Source organism: Pygocentrus nattereri, chromosome 20, assembly GCF_015220715.1.
Source record: "Pygocentrus nattereri isolate fPygNat1 chromosome 20, fPygNat1.pri, whole genome shotgun sequence".
NCBI classification, from domain to species: domain Eukaryota; kingdom Metazoa; phylum Chordata; class Actinopteri; order Characiformes; family Serrasalmidae; genus Pygocentrus; species Pygocentrus nattereri.
The window spans coordinates 26,121,221-26,145,393 of record NC_051230.1 but is presented as its reverse complement, the minus strand read 5'-3'; the positions used below and the strand labels follow the sequence as shown (position 1 = coordinate 26,145,393).

General features: G+C 43.2%; 1 protein-coding gene across 1 annotated transcript; it reads right to left on the bottom strand.

Annotated features, from left to right (window-relative positions):
* Positions 1 to 995: 995 nt before the first annotated feature.
* Positions 996 to 22,288, bottom strand: mn1b (meningioma 1b). Its single transcript, XM_017714485.2, has 2 exons — positions 17,603 to 22,288; positions 996 to 2,588 (listed from the first exon to the last, which is right to left on the bottom strand). The coding sequence occupies exons 1-2, from the start codon at positions 21,135 to 21,137 to the stop codon at positions 2,377 to 2,379; spliced, it is 3,747 nt and encodes a 1,248-aa protein (XP_017569974.1). The 5' UTR covers positions 21,138 to 22,288; the 3' UTR covers positions 996 to 2,376.
* Between the last annotated feature and the right edge of the window lie 1,885 nt (positions 22,289 to 24,173).

Genomic DNA, 24,173 nt, shown 5'->3' with positions numbered 1-24,173 from the left:
TAAGACAAGAGCACACACGCTCACACACATCTTCTAAGCCGCTTCTCCTTCTGGGTCACGGGGGGTGCTGGAGCCTATTCTAGTGGTCATTGGGCGGAAGGCAGGATACACCCTGGACAGGTTGCCAGTCCATCGCAGGGCAAGACAAGAGCAATTAATTCCAATTAACTATACATACTAATGCAATGAATGCAATGCAATCATGATTATTTTAATTGTTTTATAGCCCCGGTACCTTGTAAAAAAGTCCGAATCTACAGTTAAACAAAGTTCTTAAAGGAGATAAGCTATTCAGTGAAGTACAATTCATTTCAATGATTCCATTAGATTGCATAGACATCAGTATGGTTCAGCTTATAGGTTATAAAAGATGGTTCTTTAAGGGTTGTTTAGTAAAGAAATGTGTTCTAGGCAGAACCAGGAACACTCAAAGAACCCATTGCATAATTAGAGGGTTTTTTTGCATTATAAAAGGGCTCTTCAGCTTGATGGAGAATGTGCTGTATAGGGTGAAAAGGGTGCTTCTATTGACACAAGCTTGACATCGTAATAATAGTAGATCACTTTTGAGTCCTATGTAAAAAAACATTTTCAAAGAAGTTCTATTAGCATCTACAGTACATTCTCTATCAGTCTGAAGAACTCCTTCATAATGAAAGAACCCTTTAATCATGCATAGCAGTGTTCATGGTTCTATATAGAGCCATATTCTTTACTAAAGAACCATCTTTTTAAGAGTGTAGGAGAGTTTTATTGATATCTCTTTTTAAAATCCTTTTATGCCACTTGTAAACAAACTCACAAAGCTGTTGCCAACTCATTGGCCAATTAGCATGCTCCCTCCAAACATATACATACACATATAGATCTATCTTGTCCAAACTGCTTTATAATATTTCATAAATGTTTCATCAAATATTCCGTTTAGCGTTTAACAAAATGTATTAAATTCAATCGAAATGTGTTTGTAAGTAAAAATAAGACGTCAAAACCGATTTCACCATTAACGTCATATTTATTGTTATTTAGTTACTCAATAAAACATATACATATATATACAATATGCAGGAAAACAGACAACTGCACTTTACATATTATTTTTAAAAAAGAAAACAAACAACAAAAACTAAGAAATGACCTCTGCAAATTTGCTGCCCTCCATCTACTGTTTCTCAGAGATTCAAAGTCAACTGAAGCATTTTGTTTAAAGATTACAAGATTGCCTAACACACAGCAAAAGTTTCTCCTATTTTACATGTGCAATACCAATACTTTTTTGTTCATTTGTTTTGCTTACCATTTTCCATCACAAGATGTTACTGTATAATCCCACTTTGTCCAGTACACCAGTATTGAAGCATGTTAACAAGCTCTTAGGATGAAAAAAAAAAAAAACGATCTCAAAGGAAATGATAAACTAGACTGACAAGTATTAAGAAAACAGAAATTTACTAAAATAACACTGAAAGCACTGAAACAGAAGAAAACCCTGAAAAAAACAGGAAGAAGAGGGGGCTTAAATGGACAGTCTTTGTGGGTTGGGGTGGGCTGTGTGTGTTCAGGAGTGTGTGTGTGGGGGGGGTGTGGTTGGTAGATGATAGAACATCATTGTGATCCTTCCCACCTCAATGGACTTTCCCCATTTCTTTCCATTTTTTTTCTTTTCCCAATAACCCACGGGGCAGCCTTCTGGTCTCCAGGGTCTGCAAGACTACAGTGGCTCAAAGAGGCCAAATTTCAAAGAAGCTCTTGTGCCTCTTGTCGACAATGGGATTACCTGCCCTTTGGGTGGGGAGGCGCACCATGTTTTGTTTTTTTGTTTTTTCTGGCAAACCAGGGAAAAACCCCAGATCATATTCAGATTAACAACTGTGAAAGAGCTAGAGGAACGACTACTAAGGGATGAAGATAAGCTAATTAATACTGGTATACCAACACAGCTGGGCACATTGTTTATTTCTCCTTCTGTCCTCCTTTACCACTTCCCACACAAACAGTTCGTATATTTCCATATTTATTTGTTTTCTACAAATTCAAAGAAAACCAGAAATAAAAGTTCCTGACCAAAAAAAAAAAAACAAGGAGAAAAGAAGTCTGAGGTTTTCCTGTGGTGAACTCAACTCAGCCACGCTGTCATGTCCACCAATAGGGTACATGTCTGAATGTGTGAATGTGTGTGTGTGTGTGTGTGTGTGTGTGTGTGTGTGTGTGTGTATACACGTGTGTATGTGTGTCCATGAATATGTATGTCCATGTGCATAACAAGTTCATCTCAGCATGTGATCACAATCCAAATCCGTCCTTCCTTTCTCCGCACATAGGCTAGAACACAAAGGTCCAAAGTCCAACCCATCTTCATCCTTGCATTTCCAACATTCAAGTCAGCGCTGCTACGAAGGTCCCGAAGCGGTTGGAGATGTCTGAGTGCAGGGAGCGCCAGGATGGGACAGGCCCACTGCGACCCTTAGGGTCTCCCAGTTCGTCTGTGCAGTGGACGGACAGACACTGCAGGTGAGGACCTGCACCCCCAGGCCCCGGAGTCCCCCCTCCACCCCCTCCTCCACTTTTATTCTGAGAGAGATCCACATCTGAAAGGTGACAGAGAGGGGGAAACAGTGTTAATTTAAAAGAGCTACATTGCATTGCTCTTACCTCAATGGCAGATGTCTAATATTTGACCAATGTACACTGTAAATAATTTGTTGTTCTGTTGAAAATATGAAAATATGTGGTTATTTGAGTTCAATCAAACATCAGCTCAGGTGAATTCTACCCTTTACCACTTTTTACAGGATGTACTCAATATATCCAAATATATTTTCTTTGTCTGTTTCTTAAACGTCCTGAACAATGGTGTAAAAATGCATTGGTACATTCTGGCATGCTGATGGTAGTGAACCAAACTGAAATCAAATATATAAATACTATATAAATACACTACTACTATATAAATAGACAACAAACAATGCACTCAAATCAAATCTAAAGGTTTTAGGTTTATTTTCAAATCTAAAAATCCACCCCCTACACCTAAAATGGTCCATATTACACTACAATTGTTCATTTAGTGCAGTCTACTTTACTTACACCAAAGTGTCATCAGACTAACTTTTGAGATTTCATGATGAAAGGAATTCTTTCATTCTGAGGTTGGACAGCAGCACTGAGTTTCATTAGACCTTTTTCTGAGAATGGTTACAGAACATGTACCACCACATCACAGTAAAGCAGCAAACGACTTCCTTAAGGGATATTTCCAATTACTTTGGTCAATTAGACCGTTTCAGAACCTCAACCCCTTTGACACATTGAGCTGGAAATGGGCAGGCCATTTGGCTTGACCCTTTAGGGCCTTTCCAGAGACACACACATACACACACACAGCCCATTCACTGTTGCTCATCTGCAAAGCCAGAGTGACCTCTGGTCAAGAGGTCACAAGGCTCCAGGGAGCGTGACCTTTGGACCTGTTTGACCCAATTTACCAGTACAATGACATTGCCCTAGCATCGACTTCTCGTCACCATGGTGTCACAGCACCCAATCATATGGCCTATGTAGCACCTCCCAAGAAATCTATACACAGGTTCATAAGTTAAATGTTGGCAAAATGAAAGAGAGGAAACACAGAGAAATGGTTGATGAATCTTCCAAAGAAATCAGGCCTCAGTCAGTTTTAGTTTGCGTGAGGTAATGCCAATGATTAATAGCTTTGAAATTAATTACCAACCTGACATACTGTCAAAAAAAGTGAAACGTGTGACGATTTAGGCATGCAGTGTGTATAAAACTCAAAGGTTTGTTTCCATTAACCATTATTTATTCAAAAAAACATTAATGTAACACTTGTGAGTGATACTTTGAGTGATTTGATTGAGTGATACTTTGTTCCAAACATATGAGGTCCTTTTCAGTGTTTCTTGTACATCTGTCATCTCTGTTTTCCTGGCTTTCTCTTTCTTTATCTGCCTGACTTTCATATCAACTTAGCTTCTTTTTTGTGGTATCTTGCTCTCATTCTATTCATTATATATTTCTATTACTTTCTGAAATTTGTTTCTGTCCCTTGATTTTCCGTCCTTGTGCTGAACACTCTGTCTGTATTTCTGATACCATGGGAAGGCAACAATACGGACACACACACACACACACACACACACACACACACACACACACACAGTGTGAGAGGCAGGGAGTCTGCTCTTGCCCCCAAGCCTGTCTGGGCCAAGACCACTGGCACGGAAAAGCAGAAAGAGGAGAGATTTGGGGAAAGGTCAAACCCTCCACCACATCTCACTCTCTCGCTTTCCTTCATCCTCTTTTTTTGTTTCTCTCTAGCCCTCGTCTTTTTCTCTCGATTTCTTTCTCCCTCTCCACCATTCCTCTCTTTCTATCTTCTCTCCCTTACTCTCTCTCTCTCTTTTGTTTTTTTTTTTGTCTCTTCCAACCCTCATCTCTTTCTGTCCCTGTTTCAACCCTGTGCCCCCTTCTCTGTATCTCTCTCTCCCACCTTCATGTCCCTCTAATATGCCTGGGGACTAGGGGGATGAAATAAAAGAGAGGAAGAAAGGATGAAGACAGGAAGAGATTGGTGATGGAGGTGGAGGAGGAGAGGGCCAGTGCTAGCCAGGGGGAGAATACACGTCTGGCCTGACACCTCGTCAACACATGCACGCACACACTCAAGCACGGCCACATATTCTATCCATGTCCCATGTGGTTGTTCTACACAGAGACACCGAAATGCATTTGTACATACAAATACAGCTTTCACACGTCATACCAGACCAAAATATCCAAAAAGATTAGAATACCGTGCTGCTTAATTTACCTGTTTTAATGATCTTCTAAGTGAAAATAATTACAAAGGAACACTACAAAGGAAACAAACTCATGGTATGTTTTTGTAAATATTAGTGGACAATATATATATATATATATATACACGCATACACACACACACACACACACACACACACACACACACACACACCATACAAGACAAGACAAGAAAACCAAGTAAAATAAATACACACAAACACCTTCCAAGCTTCATGTGCCTCAGACAATAACACATACAGACACCAAGACACCCCCCAACCCAACAGACACACACAGACACACACACTCCTCTGTCTTGTGCCCTGCAGCCTCCTGCCAATAGCCCACGGTAGCCAGGCACAGCAGGCTCCACAGCGGCCTGGATAAGCAGCGAAGCGTTCCCCTGACACACACACACACACTTCGCAGCCATCAGGCCGCCTGCTGCCACCCCCAACACACCGCCATCCACACTGCAATCTGACAACAGCACAGCCCCAAACCACATACGCACACACACACACACACACACACACACACACACCCACCACAGCATTCAAGTCACCTGCTGTTAGACCCAAAACACACAGCACCCCAGTGCGCACACAAATCTCAACTTTAACCCTTACAAGTCGAGAGTTATTACTGTTGTATACTATTCACATATGTGTTTAATTACATGGTGCCTTACACAAAGAACTACATTTACATTCGATTTCCATTTTGTATTGACAGATCTGAGTCTGCGCTTCTAACTTCCCTCCATTTGTTTGACTGTCTAACAACGACAAAAGCACAGCAAAAATGTAAAGGATGTTTTTCTTTCTGCAAAACAAGAGCATGCACAAATGTTGTATTGTTGATTGAAAGTTGAGAATTTCATGGAATATGCCTGGAGTGAGAATGAGCTGTAAGTGAGAAATAATGCATACGAAAAAACACCCTGCTTTTGTTATTATGGTGATGACTGCAACGTTTGAGGGTTAAGAACGAGCAGGCCTATTCCTCTTTACTGGCTGATACTGCCAGAGGATAAAGCACTTAACAATAATTCCCATTGCTCACTTACAACCCTACTGTTGTGAAATTAACCAAGTGTAAATAACTAATATTTTCTTTAGACACTAGGCACCGTATGCAATCACTGCTTGGATACACCTGTGTTATTTTAAAGTCTGTATCATGGCCAACAGTTACCATGCATAAATTCTCCAGGTTTTCACTGGATGCCTCAGAACACACAGGGTGAAAAACGTCTACAAACTGATGTGCGATTCACTCACGCATTCTTGACAATACAATCTTTCCAAAGAAAGAACGGTGAAACAATTTTTCTTGTTCATCTTAAAATGACTCCGTTACAGAACTGGTCAACAGCAAGAAACCTTATACTGAAAAAGGTGCTGAAAAAGGAGAAAAATGAAATAAAAAATGGAAATAATGACTCACAAAACAATCAGCAAGAGAGCAAAGTGAAAAATTCAGGCATAATTACCATCCATAGCTGCTCCTGACAAGGCTAGTGTGAAATCACGCATCAAACAAGGCTGAATTTCAATTTGCCATGAAATGTACCAACCAAAGGTATCGTTACCCATGAAACCCAACTAACTCAAGCATTGCGAATGCACTGTGTTACGCCAGCCGTAATGAAATGAGTTTCATTTCTACACGCTATGAATGAGCGTAGATACCACTCAGGGAACAGACATGCTGAATAAATGGATTTTATGTTGATGTTAATAACTGTATTTCTACAGGGCCATGGACACAATGGTAAAACCAAAAGACTATTGCTGTTCTGTTGAAATACAAATGCAAAATATTGAATTGGTTGGTGCGATGGTGAGAGAAAGCCAGTTTAACCATATGCATTAACACTGTAGTGAAGACGAGTGTTTAAACCTTCACAGTGGCTTTCATGACAACATACATAAACCTATGTAGATGGTTATAAGCTTACTCAAACAAGTGTAAGTTGGCTGAAGTGAAATGACATGAAAATGGACATAAGCAGCCTTTGTCAAGCCATGTTTATTGGAATAAGCCTCTAAAAAAGTGTTGTAGGTTGTTGTCAGCTGTAATGAAGCTCTTATGTAGGTGTCGTGAAGCCTTTTGAATGCTAAAATAGGCTAACATAAAAGACTTTGTATGTCACACAACATCACTGCAAAAAGATGTAGCCACTTCACTTTCTCACACACCACAAGCATTTGCTTCAGCCCTCTCGCTGCCTTTAGAAGAAAGGTGGGGCAAAAGTGTGATATTTCCTTTGTAATGAAGTCTTAAGATGTTTTGTACATATCTGAAAACAATACGGCTTAATTCAAATGTTATTCATACTGAAAGGGTAACACATTTAATACACTGAAAGATGTACATCATGATCACAAGAATAAGATACAACAATACGATTTTGCCTTTCAGTTTATTTGCTTGTGGCTACAACCATGTTTCTATAATATATTATATTCTTGTGGATGTTATGTTCATATCTGGATTTAGTAAATGCATCAGTTTTTACACAATAAAGGTAAAATGTCTTTATCAGATTTGGTTGACTGTAGACCAGCCACATTAAGAGGTGATGTGGAGTATTTAGGGAACTGCACTAAACTGCCACTGCCATCTGTTATTTGCTAGTAAGTGTAAAGCACTAGACGTTATCTAGTGAGACCAAATGGAATATTACATCATTCTGGACTTAAAAAGAAATACATTAGCACTGTTTGTGATAACACAGTGCTAGTGTTGCATTAGCAGGAAATTATGTGAGGGAAAAACCTTATTTACACCTTATTAAACAGGCGTCTTCACTGGAGTCTTGTTAGAGAATGTGAGAGAAAGAGAGAAAAGAGAAGAGAAAGAGAGAGAGAGAGAGAGAGAGAGAGAGAGAGAGAGAGAGAGAGAGAGAATGGGGCGAACGAGTTCAGGCAGGCACGACAACCTCCTTCTCCTCCTCCTTCTCTTGCCCTCTGGCCCCATCCCTCCATCCCACCCTCCCTCCCTCCCTCCCTCCCTCCCTCCCTCCATCCCTCCCTCCCTCCATCCCTCCCTCCATCCCTCCCTCCCTCCCTCCATCCCTCCATCCCTCCCTCCCTGGTCCACAAGACACACGCACACTCCAAAAGCTAATACACACATCAGCAAGCGAGGCAAGTGATTTAGTGCAGTGAGACATAAATCTACAACACGTCCAGACCCAGTCCGACACATGGCCCGAGGAGATGACATAACTGTCCCCTTCCCCTACTCCTTGACCCCTGCTTTTTGTTTTGAATCACTTATTTCTCCCTCCACTTTCCAATACGACTCGGTCAAACCTATTCTGTTTCCGAGCTAAATTAGTTAATACATTGGCTATTTACTCCTGCGTGTGAATTATCGGCACATGACGCACCCAGACGCTCTTTAATAGCTGTGGGAATTTTCAGGATTAGGAGCATATGGTTGAGACGAATAGGACGGAAGAGAGTGGGGAAAAAAAGAGAGGAAATGCTTGCACTGGTTGGTAATCCTATAATCCAGATTTTAGACCACACTTGAAATGCACGACGTACGCTTTGGATAACTGCTCTGCTAATTTCACAACTATGTTGACCTTCAAAGCCTTTTAGTTTACAGACAGTTACAGCTGGCAGTTTCTAATGTGGGGTTTGCAGCTCAAATTACACTACATATCAATGCATAATGAATAACAGAATCAGCGTAAACTTCGATGTAATGAATCAAAGTCTTATAAACGCCATTTTTACACCATTTATGTTGTGTGAACCTTTCATGACCAACAGATCAAGAAATGGCCCAAAATTATTTGGAATTAAATCTTGTTGTATAAACGTTAAATTTAAAGTTTAGTATGCTTTTTTTAAAATTTAATTTAAGTTACCATTTCAGAGAGACAAGTATTTGTTCTCAGAGCAATGGTAAGGTTCAGCAATTCATAGCAGGAGCGAAATTAAATAAAACTGAAGAAATGTTGCTAAAATGTAAGCGGCAGAGGGTACAGACATACTGTAAATAAAGCCCACCAAACAACTTTCAAGGTGAAGCTACATTCTTCCATGTGCTCCCTCTGCCCCATGCGCTAATGTCATAACTCATTTGTCATTTCTCCTCCTGATATGAGTTACAGCTGCTTGACGACTACCTGCGTGCCAACTAACAAAACTGTCTATCATCACCTCCAAACAAACACACACACCCCTACATGCTCATGTGAGACCAATTATAAACACCCATAGATTGCAAACATGGCAGAGGAGTTACTGAAGTGAAATTAACATTAAACAAGGTACACTAAAACTAATACAAGGCTCCAGTTCCAGATTCAGATCATAAATAATGATTTACTCATAATACATAAATCAGAGAGACATGAGTACTGATGGTGTAAACGTGTGTCATTCACCTGAGGGTTTTAACAGCAGAGAAAGACAAAGAAGAAATGTATCTGTCAGTATTTATATAAGGCTTCTTTGTTTCTTTATCCAACAAAATATTCTGGAATTTTTAAAAGGCTTTACGTGCTTTATTATTGTTTACATCGGCCCAATTTTATTGTTAACAAATAACTTTCGGAAAAGTAGTTAACTTGATTGCTAACATAATACGGACAAAGAAATGTCTTCTTTGTCATCCCTTGCTGTAATAAAGAGAATTTAAAATATGCATTATCATCAGACAAACTGCTGATTCACTAAGAAATTGAATTAAAACTTTTTTTTTCCCCCCAAAGAAGTAATAATGCCAGACTTATTTTGCTGCACATCTTGCCAAGGACATTTAACTGAGCCTACTTAATACTTGTTAGGGCAGGTCTGATACCATCTCTAAGAAAACAAACTTGAGAGACAGAGAAAGAAGCTAGAATGATTATCTGTTTGGAATAAAATTGGTCTTGCACAGGCAGTAATATTAAGTTAAGCTTATAATAATACTGAGCTGAGTTGAATCGTGTTAGCCTTTCTGTTTCTTGGACTGGCTACAATGTGTGTATAGTACTAATACTGGCATCCAGAAAAGCTTAGTTAAGTCAACATGTAGTTTTCTTACGGATACTGTGTGTGTGTGTAAATACACACAAAAGATTGCTTCTGTCAGCTCTAACCTCTTTGGCTGCCCACTATCAGGAGAAGAAAAAGCAAAGTGACAAATTCAAAGAAAAAGCCAAGCAATAGCACATTTGTGACAGCCCTACTGTGCCCACATCGTCCACACTGACCACGCAAGACCTTTACAGTACGCTTCTCATTACCCTACTAATACGAGTGGACTACAACTTACTGATACTTCCAAATAAACTATGTTTAAACTGTTTGAGCTGGTCATTTATACACCCCCTTTACTTGTAGGGGCCCATATATAAGACTCTACAGGCTCTAAAGGCCCTAGAAGTGTATGTAATGTATTGTAATGCTCAATACAGGCTAGTCAATTCAGTACGCACAGGTATTAAACAATACATTTAACAGACTGCAAATGAAGTACTACAATAATGATTATATTGCATAAAGTATAATACAAATTAAACCATCAAGCCCATCAATGAGGGTATTTTGCTTCCTATTTACCTCAAAATCGAGAGCAGGGAAGAAAAGCATACTCCATACAAGCAGAATAGCTGGAGACCAGTGCATTATTATAAAATATCGTACTTTTACAATATGAAATGCTCTAATAAACTGAAAATGGAAACATAATTATATTTACATTAGGCAGACTCTCAGGCACTACTGCTGTATTGTAGTGAACCGAGTAATGAATTCTGTGAATTGTTACACCTCTAATAGGCTCACACTTTAATTCCTCGCCTTTATAACTACATCAATTTACATATTAGTTTCACAGTATGCACAGAATAATTGATAGCAATTATTGAATAAAATGTCTTAAGATTTATAAGCCAATGATAAGGCTGCAGGATGGTCTACATCATTTGAAATCTATAAAAACACAACCAGACTTCACCATCTTCTCTGTCAGCTGGGATGGATAACACTGAAACATTACCGCCAAGAAAAGTACTTGTGTTAATTGCTACGACTACAATTATGACTGCTACCTTTGTGCACAAATGTGTGTGTGTGTGCGCGTGAACACACACTTCGGAAGTCAATACAGAACACCTCGCAATGACGGATTGAGAACGTGGCTTGCCCGGAGCTGTTTTCTTTTTTCACTGCAAATGTCAATCATGCCATCGTTTTTGGCCGTTAAGAAAAGAACGAGAGACACAAAGAGAGAAAGGCAGGGGAAATGAAAATTACTCATGTGTTTTGCACGTTGTCGCCCGCGCCAAATGTCAATAGCATGAATGTGCTGGTAATAGATTAGCAGGGGGTGGGGGGGATAGAGGGAGAGGGAGAGAGAGAGAGAGAGAGAGAGAGAGAGCAAAGAAAGAGAGAAAGGGGTGACAGAAATAGACGGAGAGCAAAGAAAGAAAGAAAGAAAAAAAAAGAAAGAAGGAAAGAAAGATTAATGACTCAATAATACACCAAGTTTTAGTGGTTAGTGCGATGTTTAGCAGTCAGTGTGAAGAAAGAAAGAAAAAAGCCTTGAGAAGAAGCAAAACAAAGTAAAAGAACAGATTTGGCAAACATGAAAGAAAGAAAAAGATAGAAGGAAACTAGAAAAAAAACCTAGGAGAACCAGAGGCAAGGTCATTTCAGGTGACCTGTCAATACAGGCTGTGGATTTATTAAATCATACCCTAATTAGGCTGCCAGAGTTTGTCACACATACACACACAGGCCACACACATACTTTGTTTGCCAATTGGATGGTACAACATGCAGAACGCTACAATAACAATCTAAAATGGTCTGCCTTTAACTTTTTAACTCCACGGCGTCTGTGCCAAACAGAATTGTCTAGTAAACTGGTTAAAGACCAGTATTCCCTCTCTCTGCTCCATTACGATCCATCAGCTACAATAAAATTGAACCACATCTCAATTGAGTGGATAGAAGCCTGAGGTACTTAAACACATTCAGCTTCAGTTAAATGCTCAATGCAAAGAGAGTCAAGGGAACCACCAGGCGCGCACACGAAAAATGACGGAGAACAAAAGAGTGATAGAAGGAAGAGAGAAAAACAGCACCCAAGAAGACAAAAGACTAGTAAGATGAGAAGCGTTGGGGGAAATGCAATGCTTTGGTACCAAATATTTTTTTTTTAGGCAGGCAGAGGACAAAAAAAAACGAAGAAAAAAAAAAAAAACAAAGAAAAAAAAATCAGCTGAATCATTTCCTAGGGCGGTTCATGGAGTGTTATCAAGAGAGCACATGTCCCTACACACAAACTGTCAGGTCAGACGGGAGAAAGAGACAGAGGAGAAGCAGTAGCATGTAAGAGAGAGTGCGTGAGAGAGAGAGTCTGAGTAAAAGAGAGAGACAGAAATAGATGGAGTAAAGAAAGAAAGAAAGACGCATTGTCTTTGCCACAAATTATCTTTCACCACATCCCCAATCTTCCCCCAGATGCTTCTATCAGTTCAGCCTCTTGATGAGCCACAGCTGAGAATAGAAGCGGGTTTTTCACCTCATGTATGCAATTTAGAGCTCCCCATATAGCGGGGTCCAAGGGTCTGGGATCACACACTGAAAAGCTGGGATTTTTTATTTGAACCCACTGAAGAAATTTCAAATTTAGGCAAATTTGTGACGCTGCCCATGTTCAAGACATTGCACAAAAAGGTCAGATTTTTTTTGTCTTGGCCATTCCACTGATGCACATGCTCAGGTGATTCTTCGATGGATTTGATCTGCTCATCAGAGGCTTTTGCACAAACCTGTGGAATCCATGCCAGCTGGAGTGTCATTGAAGCAAAAGCAGGATATACCAAATACTAAGAAAATCTAAAGATGTTACATTTAACTTACATTGTTATGCTGATGATGTAACGTGTCCTGAAAATCTGTGTGTCAAATTTAAAAAAAGAATGCATAACAGAAGCGTCTTCGGAAGCGCTCTCAGATTTTTGGACCCTACTGCACACGTTTTAAAAAACAACGTTTCTAAATGGTGCTTGGCTCTAGGAGAGAGCTGTCTCTGGTGTAAAACCTTCACGTTATGTGGAGGTTCATAAACTTTAAAAGGTTCACCTCACGTGCAAAAAAATTCTACCCGCTGAAAAGTTATTTACGGAACCAAAAGTGGTTCTCGAATGTGTGAGGGATAAGAGATGCAAGCTCTGCAACACAATACAGGAAAAACTGAACAATCCTAAACAAACAACTGGTCACTTCTACGACTCAGCCAACTCCAGAAAAGCCAAGAGTGTGTGACCTTCACCAGAGAGGCACTGTTGAGTGTTTCCATTCTTCCTACACACCTCATGAAGGGCTTCGGAATTAGAATCTGCTGTTAGAGTAGGGAAGTATGGGTGCGAGTGCAATGGAATCCGTGGCCCCCCGCTGCACACACCATCGGCGAACTGATGGTTAACTCTATGCCGCTTCATGGGGAGTTTAATACGTGTACTATCAAAGTGTTGGATGTTGAGTGTTGGGTCTGATTAGTCTTAGTGAAATCCCTAACTAATAAATGCACCATGTTGGGAAATATTTGAAAGCTTTTTCTTTGCCTCTCAATTTCACTTACACCCAAAAACAAACGTGATCAAAGAGATATCAAACTAAATAGCCTTTATCTACCACAGAGAGATCCACCAGGGTGAGGTGGATCAGTCTTCATGGCTTGTTGTATGCCAACACCAGCCAAAGTGCACAACGGGCGGCCCAAAATAATCCACAGCAGGACTGTTAAATGGTTAAAAGTGTTCTTTCGCTACAGCACTTAGGAGGTGTCTATAACGACATCAATTAGAGCACTCAAATAGACCTCTCACCCCATTAAGCCTGTCTCTAGCTGGGCGTATGTGTGTGTGGAAATCTTGCCCTGAAAAAATGTTTTTATTTAAATTATGTGAAAGCTCAAAATATTGAGCAAAAAAGGGGAAAATGTTATGGGTTTTCTTCCCTTCTTAAATCTGTCAATATATTCTTTACTGTAACTGCATCTTGCACATTGAAAGTATGTGTTTGTATTTTTTATCCAAGTAAAAACTCAGACATTACCAACAATCTTCATAACATTCAGAGAAATTAACAGTGTAATTATCATGTCTGTAATAATATTTTGATCATTTCCTCCAGATGTCACAACATGTCTGGATGTGGTTTGTGCTGACAGAGATATAAAAGAATTTTGTAGACATGGAGAAAAACTATGAAAGCTTTTCACCAAAACAGCTGATTACAAAAGACTGGCACTAATTGTTTTATAAAGAAAAACAGTCCTCATAAAGTGCATCATGCACTGGAACAGGAGTGCAGAGAGCGAGAGAGAGCAAGAGAGAGCAAGAGAGAGAGAGAGAGAGAGAGAGACTGAGAGAGTTTGTGTGAGAGAGAGGGGGATTTACACCTGGGATGTTTTGAGTTACATCTTACTTAACTCTTCCCTGCCCCGAACTCTATTGGCTGCGTGAACAAACACACGTTCTGCAAACATATGTTGGCGTGTGTGAGTTCGTCGCCAGCCCCATTTGCTTCGCAAACACTACAAACATTTAAGTGTAAACATTTAACGCTGAATAAAACTACAGATTTACTCTCAAGTTTGCTCCTCAGTGCTGCATATTAAAGACTGTGCCAGGCGTGGCTAAATAATTTTCACTTCGAGTACTGAAAATGTAATACTACTGTTCATCAAAACGTAAATACTAATATATAGCCTGTGTTGTTTATATGGATTGTTAATTAAAGACCGTGTTTATAGCCTTTGTGGCCTAAATAATATCATTTTTGTAGAGCTTGCCCAACTCTTCCCTACCATAGAGCAATTAATAACAGTATTGTATTAAAATCTACAGCATGCAGAGAGGCCAGCTGTTTAATGGCAGAGGGTTTAGTGGTGAGTACATCCATAATCCAAAAATGGCCCTAATAAAATTTGATAGGCATCTCCACTGTAGCAGCCACATGCTTACAGAATGCAAAACGAAGCCATTCACTAAAGGTTAATATATAAGACATTTTTAAATCTTTATGCGAGTCTTTAACTTTTGCCCATGCCCGTGTGTTAATAAAGGTGTTTGGATAATAAAATCAGTTAAAACGATTAAAAGTGGATATTTAGTCTGTGAAACTGATTCTGTACACCAGTCCATTTATGTATTTATTTATTTATTTTTAAATAAGTGATTGTAACATTTGCCTTGAATGAGCTCTGTTGAGGAGCTTCAGTAGACGCCCCCCCTCCCCTCCCCTCCCCCCATCCCTTGCGCCGTGTATCCAGTGCCATTTCACAAAGCCACCAACACCTCGCTACCCTCCTCATCCTCGCTGTCTGCGCCACTCAAATGAAAAAGTGTCAAGGCTTGTGATTTGTGCTAACTAGCTATCGATCGCCCGTTTGCCGCTCTGGCTGAGGGTGGGGGATGAAAAAGGAGAGAGGCTGAAAAGTACAGTTTAGTATTTGATTTACATTTGGCGCCGAGACAGACGCGAAACAAAGGGCTATACGGCGTACACTCGTTCTCCAGGCCATTATATATATGTGTGTGTGTGAGTGTGTGTGTGTGTAGAGGTGGTGGGTCTAAGTGGGCTCAGTTAAACACTGAGCTCTCTCACTGAGCTTCCCTAACCCGAGACAGACCCCCTCATCTTCCCCCCAACCCTTTCTCACACCCCCCCACCCCCTTAAACCGATCCCTCAACTCCCCCCTAATGCCCCCCCCCCCCCATGCCACCCCCCACCCCCCCCCCCCGCATCAATTCCCTCTCAACCCACCCTTACCACCTCCCACCCACCCCTGCGGCTGAACAAAGGCGCGGGGAAACGGGTTCAGCCCCGCTTCACTCCTGCACACCAGCTCCAGCTCCTCTCTCACACGCTGGATAAGCTGAAGGAGCAGAGGGGCGAATTTTATGCACAACACGTGGAGCGTCACTGAACTGCAGCCTATAATGTAAAAAATACGTTTAAAAAGAACAAATAATTTTTAAAAAAGCATTTTTTAAAAAAAATCGCTGAAATTCTAATCTTAGAATTTTAAATTCACAGAAATTCTAAGAAAAAGTCGACGTCACTGGCCATCAGTTCTACTAACCTAGTTCGATTTAAGAGCATCACCAATAATAGTTAGAATAACTGTAATACATACTTATTGTTGTAGTAGTTGGTAATATTATCAATAACGTTCACATTACTCTTTTATTATTATTATTATTATTATTATTTATTATTATTATTATTATTATTATTATTATTACCACCAATAATAATAATAATGATAATAATAATAATATTAATAATGCAAGTTAATCGTTTACATTCTGTCTCATTCTGTTTTAGTTTACTCTGCGACTGCTTTAGTTATTTTACACTTTAGGCCGCTGCGAATGCAACTAATGCGGCCTTTAATAAAAACGGATTTAAAGGTAGTTTTGCTGGCACTAAAAAGTTTGGATTAAAGTTAAATATCTAAACAGTAAATATTACTCCGAAATTCTAAACACTAAATGCCATTTTGTGAATGTGACAGAGCTCAAAGTTTGGCGTTTCTTTTTTCAATGCATAAAAAAAGATGAATAAAGATCTAGGCCCATGTTTAGTGTAAATCCTGCACAAGCTCTTGAAAAAAGCACAATCGTTATTATTATTATTATTATTATTATTATTAATATGTTTGGTTTATCACTACTGTATACGCTTTATTATGTTTTAACTCGCTCGCAACACGCACGTTTTTCGGTTTTAGCCGCTTGTCGGGCTCCATCTAAACACATTTCAGGGTCTTCAATAAGATTATCCACTGCTAACATTCAAAGCAAACAGACAGAGAAAAGGGAAGTCCTGTGGCCGAAACGCATCTCTTCAAATCGCAATTAATCTTCCCCGCGTCGTTGTTCTGAGTGAAAACCGAGATAAAGAACCACAGGAAATGTTTACTTTAGTCCGGTTGCTCTTTTGAAGCCTTTTCTCTCGCGGTTTCATGCGGACTTAAACCCATAAAATAGACAAAATCCTTAGATAAATGTTCGGCTCGTGTGAGCCTCGCGAGGCGTTCAGAGCTGCTCGCTCGTGAATGACACGCTTTTTCAAACCTGAAACTCGCTTTTTTCACTAACGGCCTCTGAGAGGAGCTCCGTTATAAAAGCACAACCTCGCTTGAAGCGCCTGCTTACGATTTTCTGACTCGCTTCTTCTTTTTAAACTATATTTACAACATTAAAAAGGCCAACTATACAGTAGTAGTATAGTAAAAGGGCACTATACGCTACGAACCACAGAGCTCCTCAAACGATATTCATCCGCATTTTCTTGAGATTACAGGAAAGACCTGCTACAGACTACTTTTTCAGTTGAATTCCACTAAACACATCCAGTCGGCGTCTGAAATGCACAAGGTGCCAATAATCGATTCGCACGCGCCGTATTTTATATCCACCTTCTACAATTTCTGGTCTGTCTGAAACCACAGGAAGGGAGAAATATAACACTCAACACTTCACACTGTCTATGGCCTCGTTTGCTCGCTCAAGGCTAGGAAGGTGCTGTGCGTGCGTGTGTGCGTGTGAAACAGACAAAGTGTGTCACAAAGCAATATATTAATGCATAGGTTTTGTGGGTCGAGCTCTGATGCATAAAATAATACAAACGCATGTAAATAAATGCAATTAAAATGCACACTATTAGGAGGTAAGTCAACTAATCACTCCAATTTCATACAATTTTTAGCTCTGTTATGCTGCAAAAGCAAAGCAGTAATATTTACCTTCTTTAATGGGGCCTTGTCCCTTAGTCTTTTCCCATGCAGTAAGTGTCTTTTCCTCTTCTGAATTTTCAAGCAGGCTCTTGTCGCTGGGCACATACCAGGTGGCATGCTGCTCTGCCATGAGTGTGTCCAGGTCAATAGTGCCCACAGAGCCTTTTCCAGCATCCGGGCTGCAGCTGGCAAGCTCTCCATCTCCACTCTGTCCATTGCAGTCACTGCCTTTCTTGCCATTTTTTATGGCTAAAGGCTGGTCCTCTGAGATGCTGAACTGCTGCCGCTGAAGCTGGATCTGTGCCTGCAATATCTCCAGTGGGTGGATCTCATCCTGGCCAGAGGTGCTGGAGGGCGTGCGGACCTGCTCCATGCCCGGCGTACCTGGGTGGCCTACTGCTCCGTAGCCCTCTGACGTTGAGGTAGTGTGGTTGGCAAGGCCGATGCCTTGCCCCTTCTGCCCAGCCATCAAGCCATTGTCCACCCTCTGCAACTTAGGTGAGCCACCCAACAGAGGGCTGCGGCCGGCCTTTGCTGAGGTCGGCGCATCAGAACTGGATGAAACCTCATCCTCATTGCCGAAGTGGGGACCTATGTCATCTGGGAAGTCAACACGAGGTGAGCAGTCGGCAGACTTGGATACACTCTGGATGCCGCTGTCCAGGGATGACATCAGGTCAGCTTGATCGCCCAACATTAGGTCGCCCCCCTTCCCCCAGGAGGGCGAAGTGAGGGGTTTTTCATGAGGCGTTCCTCCACCCCTCTCACCAGTGCCAGCTGTTGGTGTGACCTGCTGGCCAGGACTCACAACAGGGTTGCCATTGTCGGAGGGGAAGAAAATCCCAGGGCTCACATGGCCGCTGTCCCTCTTCCTCCTCCCTCTCCCTCTCCCACTCCCTGTTGCTGCTTTCCCCTCACTGCATGGGGTAGCGTCCATGTTGTAACTTGGGGAGAGGGCGCTGGCTTCCCCCTGCACCGTCTGGTTTGTACCTGTCGGCTTAGTGTTGCTATTGCCAGCACCAGGCATCTGGGTGCTTTGGGGGTTGACTCCGCCTGGGAAAAATTCTGGCCCAGCACTACCAGTTCCATTGGCTGTGCTGTTATTCACATCCTGCTCTGTTTGACTCAGCTTTCGTTTTCCCTCTCCCTGGCTCTTCTTGTTGAATGTCACATTGAGGTTAGGGGCCCCCAGGCTGGCGATCATGTTCTGGCAGGCAGTAGAGAGAGCCGCCAGGCAGCTCTGTCCGAAAACACTGTCCTTGCTACTTGTTTTGTTAAAATTCCCCAAGGAGAGAGACCCCAGTTTGCTGACTGAGGAGCGCTGGCCAGCTGGAAACTCTGACTGGGAGGTATAACTCCCTGGAGATGTGCTCACCCCCTGGGCATTATTGTGTGGTGCCCCCTGTCGACTGGGACCCCCAAAAGGAAAGGAGGGCTGAGCACCCATAGGTGGCCCTGAAAAGTCATTTGGACGCCTTTCTGATGGCGTGTTGGGTAGCCCTACACCTGCCCCAGGTGACTGCATCTGTGCTAGGTTCCCCATGCTGCTACCAAATTGAGGGTGTATGCTGGGTGAGTGTAAGGGCTGCACATGGCCCTCTCCAGGTATTCTCATTGGATCTGACATGCCTAAGCCATTTACACCTTGTCTAAACATCATGGCGGCACCGTTTTGCTGCATATCATGAGTGCCTGCTTCACCACCTGGGCCACCCATGCGGCGCCCAAGCATCTCCCCAGGTGGGTGTGGCCCAGGAAACCAGCCACTATCAGGAGCCATGTGTGGATTCTGCCCATCAAAGTTCACCATCCTCCCGCCACCATCTCTCTCAAAGCCAGGCTGAGGCATGCCCCCCACAGGGCCTCCATGAACCATAGGACCCTGAGGGACATCTCCGTGGTGACCAAGCTGCTGCAAGTTGGGCTGTCTCATTCTCTGCTGCTGACTTCGAGAGGCCATCTGCTTGATCATCATGGCAGCATTCTGTCTCTGCTGCAATGACTGCTGCTCAGGCCCGGGATGTTGTAGTGGTGGGCCTGGTGGAAAACCATCAGACACAGGGGGAGTGAACTCTCCAGGCAGGCCCGGGTACGCTGAGGGAGAAATGTGGTTCTCCATGCCAGGTGGGTTGTGCATGCCGCTGTTCCAAGAGCCACAGCTCTCCCCTCCATGGGCATTAGGGAAATCAAACCTAGGCCTTTTGGCCACATTCAAATAAGGAGAGTCAAAGTGCTGCAGCCTCTGACTGGGAGGCTGCTGGGGAGGGGGAGGCTGCTGTTGCATATTGAACATGGGGTCCCCATAGGGATGCATCCCTCTGTTCTCTAGTCTGTGAATTGGGTATTCAAACTGGTTAGGCTGGCCAGGCATCATGACGCCGCCCTCCTGCATGCTGGCATTGGTGGAGCCAGCCTCAGGCTGTGGGGGCCGTGGGTGGGAAGGTGGGCAGGAGTTTTGTCGGCCCATCAACCCTGTCTGCTGCTGCTGCATGAGAGGATGCCTGGCACCGGGCTCCATCCCCACTGGTATTTTGCGCCCACCCCCGAATCGATCAAAGAACACACTGTGCTGGGTTGGGGGCTGCTGCTGCTGAGGAGGGGCCTGGGGGTGTCCTTTAGAGATGCCCTGCATTCCTGAAGCCCGGGACAGGCCTGGGTTTCCAGGAAAACTGGCCGCTGGCACCTGTCTCCCTCCCCCAAAATGGGGTAGTTGAGAATCTGGATCAGAGGGTGAAAACACAGATACGTCAAAATGTCCAGAGGGTGGCTCATTGGGGAAATTGTAGTCCAAACCCTCAACACTGCCTTGTGGGGGTATGCGTCTGGACTCCAGGTTATGACTTTCTGATGATGATGAGGAAGAGGAAGGAAGGCCATGGAAGGAGGCAGCCCGGTTTGGTGACTGGTCGAGGGGCAGGCAAGGGGCAGGGACTGGGTGGTTTCCACTGGAGGGTCCGTGGTGCTGAAAGTCAGGCATTGAGCCTGGCCTCTGTTGTTGCTGCTGTGGCTGCTGCTGAGAGAATCCATCCCCCGACTGGCCATCAGAGAGTGGGTCAAAGCCCTCTGTGAATCCCTGCTGAGGCCCCATACTGCTCCCATAGCCCATTATCCTACCCCCGTGTAAGCAGGAGGATCCAGGCCCGGGGTCTGCAAAGTTTCCCCCAAAGTGTGGATGATGTTGGTGGGGATGAGCCTGATGGCCATGGGGATGATTATGAGGTTGTTGGTTGTTAAAAAAACCATGCATGGGTGCCTGCTGTTGCTGTTGCTGCTGCTGAAGTCCTCCCGCATGCATGTCCGAGTGGCCCCGAGGGTGGAAGCCTCCGTACTGCTCTCCTCCATTCATGTTCATATTGAGCGCAAGCATAGGAGGCTCGTTTAGGGGGCCCATACCAGGCTCAACCGTCCCTGGCGGTCCTCCGGAGTGGAAACCTGGGCTCTTGTAATGAGAGCTCATGGTTACTCTTGGCTGGCTTAAGTTTTTTTCAGCGTGGCCGGCGTTTCTGCAATTAATCTGGGGACCTAACTGTTCCAGCCCAAACATACTTCCCGCGATCAATCCCGCATGACAGCCAGCTTGCCTGGCTGCACGGCAGCGTCTGCCGCCTCCCTTAGTTGCACGTCTTCAGCCGAGTCCACACACAATAAACAGGGCGAAAATTATAGACCAAAATAAGCAAAAATGTAATACACAAACAAAATATTAAAAGTCAGTGGCTAAGAGCTAAAGTAAAGGAATATCCATGTTGGTGAGAAAACGTGAAACTCACCGATAAAGTTCACCCAGTTTTAAAACATAAACTGCTCCATGTTTTTTTTTCTCAAAATAATAAAAAAAAATATTCGCTTTAAAATGCTCGACAGTTAAAGCTTTCTTTGCGATACCCGGTGAAAGCCTACATGCGCTCCCGAACCTGTGGGACAAAAAGATCTGGGGTATGGAGACATAAAAAGTACTCCCTTTATGCAAAAAAGTTCACAAAGGCTGCAAACGTATCTGCAAAACTGAGGACACTCGCGCACGGAGTGAAATACAGGATACGCTCCGCGGGATCATTCCGCCTCCAAAAAACATAATTCCACTCTGCTGTCAAATGTCCGGAGAGCAAGCACTCTTAAAATACTGGGACTCGAAATCCTCATCAGACGCGCGTGGCGAGGACGCCCAGCCTTCCTACACTCTGCTCTGAAGAGTTCGGCTACAGAAAGCCATTCCAGTCGGAGAGTGTGCGGCGCCGGTGTCTTTCAGACTGAAGGATGGGCAGAAGAGCGCCTGGCGTGGGTTTCAGCAGGCGACGAACCCGCGAACACTCCGGTCTCCACGTGTGTGTTACGGAGTAAAGCCGAAGAGCCCGTCTCATACACACACACACACACACACACACACACACACACACACATACACACACACACTCTAGCCGAACTCCGCAAACACAGAGCTGCTCGGGAACGCGCTCCCGCCGCTGCTGCTCATGTTCCGTGCGAACGCGCCGCTTGCGGTGAATTTCTATTACTGAGGCGCTCACACGTGCGCGCGCGCGCTCCGGCTGATTTCTCTCAGTCGCCCGTCCTCGGTTCAGGCTCGCGCTTCACATGCTGCTGCTGCTGCTGCTGCTGCTGCTGCGTGGCGCTGAGGCTGTGCGCGCGATGGCCGCGTTTCACACCGCCAGCAACAAGTTTTGCATTTCTGCGAGCTGCTCCGCCGGAGAGGCCGGCCAATGGGAGGCTGGGGGGAGCTACGGCGGCGGGGGAGGGACAAGAGCTCTTAAGGTGGCGGGGCGGCGGGCTGCAGGCAGCGTGTGCTGGAATTCCCACAGAGACAGGGCTTAAGAGAAGAGGGTTTTTGTTGTTGTTGTTGTTGTTGTTGTTGTTGACCGTGGATCCACATGAATTTTAAACCATATCAGGTGTGATTCATGTTTTGTTGTAAAAATCTTCGCGATGCAGTAAACTAGACGTTTCTCTGTGGCAAAGGGGCGTTTTTGTATATATGTACACGCGATAGCGCTGCGTGTAAAACTGAACGTCTGATTTAAAGAGGAGACGCTTTTGCTATAGAAGGGCCAAAGTGCTTCAGTGCTAGAGTCGCTTCTGCAATGCCGGCCGCTCCGCGTGAAACTGTTTCACAAAGGCTTTGGTTAAACAAATGCGCCCCATAATCACCGCCCGGAGTTTGTATTGTTAACACACTTCAAACAGCGAATTAACATTTCCATTCACATTAATTGATCCATTACCATAATTCTGTTTACCTTATAAATTAATCCAATTTAATGTATTGACAGTCAGTGCTTGGTCTGTTGAAGCCCAAAGGACAATGGGAAGGCTGCTCTTTTGTTTTTTTTGTTTTTTCGTGGCCACATTAAAGGGAACTTTATCTGCGTTTGCATTAAGCAGGCATCATTATTCGGTATCGCTGCCAGGGAAAGCCGTGGTTCTGTCAACATGGCGAGAAGAGATAAGTCAATGGATACTAATAGATCTATACGAGCTTTGCTGATAACGGCGAGGAGTTGGGATTATCAGGCTGCACGTATATCCATATTTTTGTTGTGAACTGGCAGTGAGTGGCCCTACATTTCACCGGGAGAAGTTAACGAAGGTGAAGACCACAAGAACTGCATGTTCATTAAACCAGCAGCGGAGTAACTCCAGCAGGCTTCAGTGAAGTTATAGCGAATCTCCCCTCTCCCTCTCTCTCCCTCTCTCCCTCTCTCCCTCTCTCTCTCTCTCTGGCTTGTTCTTCGGCGCGAGAAAGAAAGAAAGACAGAACGAAAGCATGAAATAAAAACAGGCTAAGCTATTTAGTCGCTTTTGGTGGCGTATATTTTATTAACACCTACAAATACGTTTAAATGTTTTCTAAGAATTTTAAATGCACAAATCGTGAATTGTTAACAATGCAGCTCAACAATATTATGCTTTTATTCACTGAGTGAAAAATGATTCTACTACTAATAAAACATCTCCAGAGTTCTTTGTTTCCCGTCGGGACTATAAGCCTATAGCACAGCTCAGCCGCCTTGCAGTGCAGGTCATTTTCTAACGAGCTCACCAAATAGGCTAAACTAAGTCTTAGACTCCTCATTTACAAATCGTGCACACCTTTAAATACTGACCGACTTCAGCTAGTTTTACACGTATTGTATTTGACTCAGAAACCAATCGCAAAACACAAACTCCAGCGAAAATCAATGAAAAAAGACTCGAATTTAAAGAGCGCTCGTCCTGGCCTAAGAGATATCATTTGCCTGATAAAGGGCAGCCTAATGCTAGCCTAACACGTAATAGCACGTGGAATAAGAGCAAAAGCTACTTTATTTCACACGCTGAAGAAGTTATGAAAGTACTTTTCTTTCTCTATTCCAATGTGTCCTCCTCTAGTGTGGATCCCCTGCAGTAAGGCGGTCTAGCTGAGTGGGTTAAGGACGCTCAGCAGCAAATTGTGGGCTTGATCGCGTTCGCCCCTTTTCCGAGAGAGCTGAGGTATTAAATTCATCTCCCATGAGAGTCGTCTGGAAAAGCCTTGAGAATGACTTCACCAAGGAACCACTGTAAAACAGACACAGTGCCATCTAGC